The 10186-nt window shown below is 41.8% G+C and overlaps 1 protein-coding gene across 2 annotated transcripts; it reads left to right on the top strand.

The window, feature by feature from the left end:
* The first annotated feature begins 111 nt into the window (after nucleotides 1-111).
* actl6a (actin-like 6A) lies at nucleotides 112-10079 on the top strand. 2 transcript variants are annotated; one of them, XM_010871309.3, is made up of 14 exons: nucleotides 112-290; nucleotides 860-936; nucleotides 1335-1509; nucleotides 3063-3163; nucleotides 3574-3671; nucleotides 4021-4115; nucleotides 4851-4957; nucleotides 5712-5801; nucleotides 5985-6046; nucleotides 6315-6429; nucleotides 6515-6595; nucleotides 6799-6894; nucleotides 8837-8923; nucleotides 9487-10079. In XM_010871309.3, the coding sequence occupies exons 1-14, from the start codon at nucleotides 266-268 to the stop codon at nucleotides 9565-9567; spliced, it is 1290 nt and encodes a 429-aa protein (XP_010869611.1). In that variant the 5' UTR covers nucleotides 112-265; the 3' UTR covers nucleotides 9568-10079. The 2 variants fall into 2 exon arrangements, with proteins under 2 accessions (XP_010869611.1, XP_010869610.1); XM_010871308.4 differs by having other exon boundaries at nucleotides 4851-4972.
* Nucleotides 10080-10186: the final 107 nt, after the last annotated feature.

The raw sequence follows: 10186 nt of genomic DNA, 5'->3' as shown, positions 1-10186 counted from the left end.
GGTTACGATTCAGTCCATGCACCCCTCATCCAAAATACTATCCCTTATTCTCATAGAAACTTAACTTTGACGTCAGGCACAGAGGCGGAACTAGTAATGCCGTTTCAAAGTTTGATTGGATAGCCCAGCAAAGCTGAATGGCGCCGGTTAGGTTGGTTCACGTGAACGCTTTTCTTTTGTTGTGATTAAACGTTTAGCTAGCTGCCGAACTATTCCCCTAAACGTATTATTCAGATAATCAGTTTCTTCGATTTTTTTTGAGAGGATGAGTGGCGGGGTGTATGGAGGCGGTGAGTGGGAATTTGAGTATATAAATGAATGAATAAGGCGTCATGCTGCGTCTTAGTGATGCTACAACAAGCTTGCTAGTTCGGAATCTAACGTTAGCATGTTAGCGAGTGCTGTGCAGACTTGCGCATTATTTAGCATATAGCTTGCTAGCTGGCTATAAACTACAGGCATACTGTTTTGTTTAGTGCATTAGTAACTACTTTGTAATTAATAAACAATGACTGCATGTCTGCCAACTAATGAGTAAAGAGAACTAAAAGACGTTGCAGGACCATAACATGTCGTTGCAGTTTAATTAACTAGCTAGCTAAGCTCACCTTGCTTACTTGCTATTTTAGCTAGCGTTAGCTAGTTAGTTCTTAGTTGATCTCAGGTTGATACAAAGTAAACACGTTTATACATTAAGATTTTATACACTTACATGTTATCTTTTCTGCTTTCTTAGTAAATATGTAACTAGTTGGCAAGTGTACAGTATTAATCTAACAGTTTATTGATGTAAATCCAAACTGCCGAAATTTATATTCAAGGCAGCTATAATTTCCTATTTTGTACATGCTCTCTGCAGATGAGGTTGGTGCACTGGTGTTTGACATAGGCTCTTACACAGTGAGAGCTGGCTATGCTGGAGAAGACTGTCCCAAGGTAAGTGTTCTAGTCTATTGACCTGATTAATTGTGCATCTTTGCATGTTCATTTTCTTCTGGAGGGTATGTCAATGTCAGGAATTGAGGACTGACAACCACGTGACGGTTAGCATGGGTTTAGGTAGTAAAGTCAAGATGGTTCTCTGACATTCCCTGTCTATCTTGCCTCTGACGACCTCTGTCATTATCAAGTTGTCAAGAATGTGCCACTAAGCTTAGGACCAGGCTATAGTTGTTTTATAGATGCTAATGTTGTTATCCTTCAAAAAGTGTTTCTGCTCCATTCCTTTGAGTTGGGCCCATGTTAGAAAGTCACCTGCATAGGATTGGTGTCACATAGGTGGAGTGGACAGTGTTAAATGGACATTAATATAAATTTTCCTTTCTGCCCTGTAGGCTGACTTCCCCACAGTGATCGGTGTGACCCTGGACAGGGAGGATGGAAGCACTCCAATGGAGACCGATGGTGGCGATAAGGGGAAGCAGGGTACCAACTACTTCATCGACACCAACCAGCTCAGAGTTGCCCGCGAGAACATGGAAGTCATGTCACCGCTCAAAAACGGCATGAGTGAGTCCCTCGCCGCCCGTCACGTGACCGCGGACATACTGGACATTAGATTGACATCATTCCACCTAGATGTTGTTGGACTAAATGCGGGATGTCTAAAGTGTCCCTCCAGCGTTTTATATCCCTAGATGGGACTAGTGTGGGAATGCCGGGCTTGGTGACGCCTTCGGTATCTGTGGCTACAGGTTTTGAGAGGGGATCCTTGTTAGGACTGCTGGCTTTGTGTCGGCGGCTGGCATTTCTTTAGTTGACATGGGAATCTTTCTGTAACATCAAATTGCAGCATTATAGTGTTGAAATGAACAGTCATAAACTACAGGGATGACATAAATACGGGGTGCCTATATTTGTTTTGCTCTACATATACGTGGGCTTAAGAGCATTGGTCAAAGACACACCGTCCAGTGACCAGACCTGACAGACCTGGTCCACACCTGCGGAGTACCTTGTTTGGGGGGCCTGTTGCTGTCCCTGTCTTTGTCCATCTGGTCATGCTACATTTAAATGGACTCTGGATTTAGCCCACATGCATTTATTAATTATTCCAATTGGACTCTTAATATCCCAGCACAGCCAGAAGAGGCCTGGTCACCCCTCTGAGCCTGGGTCCTCTCTAGGTTTCTTCCTAAATTTCGGCCTTCTTAGGGAGTTTTTACTAGCCACTGAAATTCAACACTTCTGTTGTTTGCTCCTTGGGGTTTAAGGCCGGGTTTTTCTGTAAAAGCACTTTGTGACAACTGCTGTTGTAAAAAGGGTTTTATAAATACATTTCATTGATTGACCAACCTCAAGCTCTAACTGCTTGACTATAAAGACCTGTATACAGTAGAGATATGATGGTTGGCTGGACTAAGGTCCACCATGGTTGAGGTGTTGGTTGTCTAACCCCTGGGCAGTCCATGGTGCAGATTGGATGCCTGAACAGGTCATTTATCTCTTATAAATCCAAGCCCGTCGAGCAGTCAATTTGGGTAGTGTGGGTGGCGGTAGTGAGATTCTGAATGATGCAGGGGGCTGCACTATTTAGAGCAAAGTGTGACTGTGATCTTAATTGACGCCGAGCAATGGCGCCAGGGGAGCTGAGACCCCCTTAGGGAGCAGACCTGGATCATTGTTCGCATACTTTGCTGAAATTAGCAAAGTTCATCATACTTTTTTTTCCTCCAGTATTCGACCCGGCAACGGAGATTAAATTTTTCGCCCTATTATAATTCAGTCACATTGACGTATGCATGCATTTAAGGATTAACTGTTAAACTGTACCTGGATTTAGTAGAATGTACTTATTGCCACTGAGATGTGTGGTTGTTCCTACTAGATGTGTTAATGTATGCACTAGTTGTAAGTCACTCTAAATGAAATTTTCTGCTGTATTACTAAAATGTCAACATAGTCAATGACCTATATAATCAATGAAGGATATTTTACACGATGAAACAACTACAACTGTGGCCTACTTGTGTAACATTTCCTCGTGGTACATTTTTAATAATGATCAAGTAGCTTGACTGACTTGGTTCATCTATGCCTTTTGTTTTCTCTCGCCTGTAAAGTCGAGGACTGGGACAGCTTCCAGGCCATCCTAGACCACACCTACAAAATGCACTTCAAGTCCGAGCCCAGCATGCATCCCGTACTCATGTCAGAAGCCTCGGTGAGTAGGCCTCACCTTCGGTTTGGAATCATGCTCAGGTTGTTCGTAACACAGGCACATAACACATAGCCCATCATGCATACACCTTAAAATGTACGCAGGTTCTGTGATAAACTTGTGAAGATGTGAGCCTTGTGTTGTGAACTCCGTGTCCAAAGTGTGTCAACCCTGATTTTAAATGACAACAAACCGCTATGGAATAGTTACACTTAAACAGTAGAAACTCCTTACTTCAAGTTGCTTTGTTTTAGGGTTTCTGGTGAATTACTTAAATGTAAGACATTTTTGTTCAAGTTTTGAGTTGCAAAACATTTTTCTACGGTGTGCCCTAATGATCTTGACACTTGTAGAAAATGTTGTCGTCAAGGGTTTCTTTTTCAGTTCCCCCTCTTTCTCTCATATCTGGGCAGTGGAACACGCGAGCCAAGAGGGAGAAGCTGACCGAGCTGATGTTTGAACATTACAACATTCCTGCATTCTTCCTGTGCAAAACGGCTGTGCTGTCCTCGTATCCTTACGCCACCCAGGCTTACAGGGTCAGTTAACCTGGTTTACAGGGTTAATTAAAATGAAGCCAGAAAGCTGTTGAAAGGTTGACGAAGAAAGGCTTCATAAAACAGCTGTCAAGTGACATAAAATCACGGTCAATCATCAGACAACTGACTCCGACATTCTCAAGAGTTCTGAAAGCGTTTGCTTTTACCTCCAGGTTTGTTTCATTGTGACCATTGGTTTTTCACAAGAGAGATGTAGTTTCATTATTGCTGTGGTGACCCCAGGGTTTACATTTGATCTCATACATCTGATCTCAACTGTGTAGAAATGGCCCTTCTGTTCCCTAACTCAGAGTTCCCCAGCTTTGCCAACGGACGCTCTACAGGATTAGTGTTAGACAGCGGGGCCACACACACAACTGCCATTCCAGTGCACGATGGTTACGTTCTTCAGCAAGGTAAACTGTCTGTTCTTTACAGGCTACATCCACAGACTTATGTCTGATAAGGGTCGAGTGAACTATGGCCGGTTTCTGGTGAGTCACAAGAAGCAACATTGGACAACGTTGGAAGACTATGACCTATACATTTAATTAAAACCATCATATCTCTGGAAGTGAGTAGAAATATAGTGATTTTTACACTTCAGTCCAGTGAAAACCCGAAATTCACTTCGAGTCTCCTGTAGCAACTTTCATAAAAAGTAGGGAAGGGGGAGGATTCAATCTCCTTATGCCAAATGTAGATGTTTGAGAATACGAGGTATTGTCCACCATCTTGGTAACGCATCGAAGTTTTCTGCAGTGAGAAGGGTACTAGGGGCAACACTGGCAAGCGATATGGGATGGTGTGATCCAGAAATCAATGGAGACATTTTTAGTTACTATAAGAAGAGGGATTGCTATTTCGGGATAAGGAGTATTATGTTAGGGTCACTGAAGGACAGACAAGGACATTCTACAACATTGGGGCCCAGTTGATTCGGGGTTGTTTTCTTGTGTACTACATTTCAGAATTGTTACAGTCTTGTGTATTTGCTCAAATTACGTGAAGAGAAAAAAATCTATTAGGTGATACACTACTTGGTCTAGATATGTGTTTTGGTTTTGACGACAACCAAAGAATGTTGCTAAATAATATTTCCGCCCAAGCTTTGCATGTCATGTTTTTTCCCCCCCTGTCTTTTCTTTCAGGCATTGTCAAATCTCCTCTTGCGGGGGACTTCATGAGCATGCAATGTAGAGAGCTATTTCAGGAATTAAATGTTGAAATAGTTCCTCCTTACATGATTGCATCAAAGGTGAGACCTGCTAAAGTAAGTCAAAACCATTCATTTCAGAGATTCCACATCTCACTTTTTGGTGCTATTGCGGTGGTGGGGTGTTGTAAGTAAAGGACTCAGATATTTTAAATATCTATGTTAACATTTCATGTCATGTTGGTTCTCCTCCACCTGTCTGTTGCATAATGAGTTAAATACATTTTTTGTCTCAATCATTTTGTTTGTCATAGTATGAACTATTATACAATTATTTTATTTTGGGTCTGTTTACGATTCTGCATGTAATATTTAATGCTTTTTGTGTGTGTTGTATTGATTTATTTCTAATTGAATCCTCATGAACTGCATGGCACGAACATCCAATCGCCATTCAATTAGGATGGACACAATCCGTTTGATAAATCCCTTTCAAAAAGCCCTACAATGGTGTTGTTGACTGAAATTCCCGTTTATAATGTTTCTAAACTTGCGTTAAAGTTATTCCATATGCATGTCAAATTGCCTGCTTTGAAATGCGTATATTATGATCTTTGTTTACATAAAAACATTTATCGGGATCCCCATTTTTCGGACCTGTTGTCGGCTAAAACACCCCTGGGGTCCAATGCAACTAAAAAGACTTTTGAAAGATGTATTGGGTTGGCATTAAAGACAAATGGCCCCTGTGAGGAAGAGCCCTGAATGACAAGAGTTCCATTCATCCTCCACACGTTAATTTCTCACCACAGAATGTGTCCTCCACCGCTGCTCACCTCACTGTTTTCCACTGTAGGATGCGGTGCGCGAAGGAGCCCCAGCCAGCTGGAAGAAGAAAGAAAAACTACCTCAAGTCACTCGGTCCTGGCACAACTACATGTGTAATGTAAGATGTGTGTGTGTGTGTGCGCGCCATTGTAAACCGAAAGTCCAAAACAGTCCCAGGTAGATACTAGGCTCTGTCAGCAGGACTCTGTAGCCTAAACATGAGTTTGACAGTGTCTTTATCGTATAAAAATGTAGTTGCAATGTCACAACAGCCTTTGATATTCTCTTGTCCTACCTCCAGACTGTGATCCAGGACTTCCAAGCCTCTGTGCTGCAGGTTTCAGACTCGCCTTACGATGAACAGTAAGTCCCCTGTAATCTCCTCCATTCTACAGTAACCATAGAATAGTTGACTCCCCTTAAAGTACGGGTGTCAAACCAGTTCCACAGAGAGCTGAGTGTCTGCAGTCACTAATAAGTTAGGATCTCCCCTCACCTGGTTCAGTTAGGCACCAATTGAAAGGAAAATACTAAAACCTACATACACTAGGCCCTCCATGGAATCGGTTTGACACCTGAGCCTTAAAAGTTTACTTCTCATTGTGTTTAATTGTTTTCCTGGTTTTGACAGGGTTGCAGCCCAGATGCCCACGGTTCACTATGAGCTGCCAAACGGATACAACTGTGACTTTGGAGCGGAGAGGCTGAAGATTCCAGAAGGCCTTTTCGACCCCTCCAATGCCAAGGTGAAAATACCCAGAATGCCATGAGGCCTTGTTCCTTTCTGTGGTCAGACCTGTATGAAGTGTTTTAAAATGTTGTCCTCCACAGGGTCTGTCCGGCAACACCATGCTGGGAGTCGGCCATGTGGTGACCACCAGTGTAGGAATGTGTGACATCGACATTCGGCCGGTATGTTCACACGGTCACGATCAATAGCTTTACTTGTTTTGACTGCTATTGGTTACCAGGTCTATTTACATTGTGAGCTGTGATTAATCTGTTAATGTTGTTATTCACAAGTGACACGTAAAGCAATATTGTGGCCATATTACCTCCCCCCCACCACCTCAACCAAGAGGTTCCACAGACCTGACCTTTGACCTTTGTCTCAGGGTCTTTACGGCAGCGTGGTGGTCACCGGCGGCAACACGCTGATCCAGGGCTTCACAGACCGACTCACTAGAGAACTCTCTCAGAAAACCCCTCCCGTGAGTGTGCCGGAACATTCTCTGTTTGTATTGTTCTTAGTTCAGATGAGAAACGGGGGATGTTCGCTAAACGATGAGGTGAATGTAACAGTACGTGGAATACTTCAAACTTGGAGCAAGACTCAGTCGTATAACACGGTGTAAGAGAATGACTTCCATTGGTTGCACAGTCACCAGAAAATTATAGTTAAACTGCTTTAATAGACTGCCATGTTAAGGTAGGACAATTATCTGGAATATGATTGGTGTATGTCAACTTAAATATACAGGTGCTGGTCATATAATTAGAATATGTCAGTAATTACGTTCAAAAAGTGAAACTTGTATATTATATTCATTCATTACACACAGACTGATATATTTCAAGTGTTTATTTCTTTTAATTGTGATGATTATAACTGACAACTAATGAAAATCCCAAATCAGTATCTAAAATTTGAATATTACTTAAGGCCAATGCTAAATTATTTTTAGAAATGTTGGCAAACTGAAAAGTATGAACATGAAAAGTATGAGCATGTACAGCACTCAATACTTCGTTGGGGCTCCTTTTGCCTGAATTACTGCAGCAATGTGGCGTGGCATGGAGTCGATCAGTCTGTGGCACTGCTCAGGTGTTATGGGAGCCCAGGTTGCTCTGAAAGTGGCCTTCAGCTCTTCTGCATTGTTGGGCCTGGTGTATCGCATCTTCCTCTTCACAATACCCCATAGATTTTCTATAACGTTAAGGTCAGGCAAGTTTGCTGGCCAATTAAGAACAGGGATACCGTGGTCCTTGAACCAGGTACTGGTAGCTTTGGCACTGTGTGCAGGTGCCAAGTCCTGTTGGAAAATGAAATCTGCATTTCCATAAAGTTGGTCAGCAGCAGGAAGCATGAAGTGCTCTAAAACTTCCTGGTAGACGACTGCGTTGACCGTGGACCTCAGAAAACACAGTGGACCAACACCAGCAGATGATATGGCACCCCAAACCATCACGGACTGTGGAAACTTTACACTGGACTTCAAGCAATGTGGATTCTGTGCCTCTCCTCTCTTCCTCCAGACTCTGGGACCTTGATTTCCTAAGGAAATTCAAAATTTACTTTCATCAGGGAACATAACTTTGGACCACTCAGCAGCAGTCCAGTCCTTTTTGTCTTTAGCCCAGGCGAGACGCTTCTGACGCTGTGTCTTGTTCAAGAGTGGCTTGACACAAGGAATGCGACAGTTGAAACCCATGTCTTGCATACGTCTGTGTGTGGTGGTTCTTGAAGCACTGACTCCAGCTGCAGTTCACTCTTTGTGAATCTCCCCCACATTTTTGAATGGGTTTTGTTTCACAATCCTCTTCAGGGTGCGGTTATCCCTATTGCTTGTACACTTCTTTCTACCACATCTTTTCCTTCCCTTCGCCTCTTTATTAATGTGCTTGGACACTGAGCTCTGTGAACAGCCAGCCTCTTTAGCAAGGACCTAGAACTAGACTGACAGGTCATTTAAAGGCCTTTGCAGGTGTTTTGAGTTAATTAGCTGATTAGAGTGTGGCACCAGGTGTCTTCAATATTGAACCTTTTCACAATTTTGAGATACTTAATTTGGGGTTTTCATTAGTTGTCAGTTATAATCATCAAAATTAAAAGAAATAAACACTTAAAATATATCAGTCTGTGTGGAATGAATGTATACATTATAGAAGTTTCACTTTTTGAATGGAATTACTGAAATCAACTTTTTTATGATATTCTAATTATATGACCAGCACCTGTACTGGAATTTTTGGCCACTTGTAGTTAAAGTGCAGCTGTCAAGCCAAAGAAAAAACTAAACTAATTGTACTATGCCATGTACTATATGCCCCATACAAAATTCCAAGACTGTATCATTAAGTCAAAACTTTGCATAATTTAATGTTACTAAACATTATTCCTGTCTAGGACTAACTTTTCTGCTCTCTGTTCAGAGTATGAGGCTGAAGTTGATAGCCAACAACACCACAGTGGAGCGCCGGTTCAGTGCCTGGATTGGAGGATCCATCCTCGCATCACTGGTGAGTTTGCAATCAAACTTGCTTTTGTAGAATGTGTAAAATGTAAAAATGTATTAAAATATATTTCTATTCCAACTTTGACCATTGTAATATGTTGACTTTCCTTCATACAAATTTGCCATGCTCAAACCTTGATAAACAACTGCTGTTGTGATGCTAGCTCGCCCGCAAACGATGCATTCTAGGCGATGCTGGAGTTGGCTATCCAAAATTTTGCAAACAATGTGAATGTTCCGCAATGAGGGGGATAGTGGGTGCTAAATTAGTGGGTAACGAGATGGACCAGTAGCTGGGTAGTTACCAGTTCATATTGCAGGTGGGTCGCTGAGAACAGATCCTGTTGGCACTTGCACAACATTGACACTGCTGATCTATGTGTTTGGGGAAGGCGAGTTGCAAGGGCAGAAGTTGCATTTCCGTTGGATTCAATTTCACTAGGATTTAGGTTGGATATCAAAATGTTTCTAAAATAATGTTGCCTGTTACTGCGACCTAATGCACTCTGTTCTTGGGATGGTGGTTGCAATATGTCATGTTTATTTTTATATTTTTTTTTATTCAAGGGAACTTTCCAGCAAATGTGGATCTCGAAACAGGAGTATGAGGAGGGTGGGAAGCAGTGTGTAGACAGGAAGTGTCCTTGATCCACCGCCAAAAAGGTTGCCTCCAGTACATCCAGCAACCTGTCTAGTTAACCTTATGCTGTGGACTCAGGAACACCAAAGGACGGTCGCTGTTCTTGTAGATAAACAAAAAAATAGTCTGACTCTTATTTTATGCAGACTATTGACTATAACAAACTGTCAAATATTGATTTGCTATGAAGTGTGTAGAACGTTTTGACTCCATTTTCTGTATGGTTAACTTGATTTTTATTTTTATTTTTTTATATCAAACCTTTTGAAAGGTGTGAAACGATTGGGCAGTGTTATTGTCTGTGCATTCTCCAATGTGTTGTCAGGTGACTGTAATTTGTAAGCCTTTTTCATTTCGAGGCTGGTGAAAAAGGTTCTTGGAGGTGACCTAACAGTGTCATTGAATTGCTGTCATTGAGTTTCTCACTAGACATTAATTGCAATTTAAATCCTTATTTAATTTTACCAATGTTGATATTTGATTGGCTGTTGTCTTTGGAAAATAAAATGATTTCTTAACATAGTGTTTTATGTAAAATATTTTTCAGCAGAACAATCTAGATTTTATCATGTTGTGCTTGGTTACCAAACAACACCCAAGGGATCGCAAACAGTCGTTTAATGAGAA

This window comes from Esox lucius, chromosome 8 (assembly GCF_011004845.1).
Source record: "Esox lucius isolate fEsoLuc1 chromosome 8, fEsoLuc1.pri, whole genome shotgun sequence".
NCBI classification, from domain to species: domain Eukaryota; kingdom Metazoa; phylum Chordata; class Actinopteri; order Esociformes; family Esocidae; genus Esox; species Esox lucius.
The sequence above is the reverse complement of the archived record's forward strand: the minus strand, read 5'-3'. Positions and strand labels throughout refer to the sequence as shown.

Coding starts and splice junctions, on each gene's coding strand:
- actl6a (XM_010871308.4), top strand. CDS start 266: ATGAGTGGCGGGGTGTATGGAGGCG. Junction 937..1,334: donor CTGGAGAAGACTGTCCCAAG/GTAAGTGTTCTA, acceptor TCTGCCCTGTAG/GCTGACTTCCCCACAGTGAT. Junction 4,973..5,711: donor CAAAGGTGAGACCTGCTAAA/GTAAGTCAAAAC, acceptor TTTCCACTGTAG/GATGCGGTGCGCGAAGGAGC.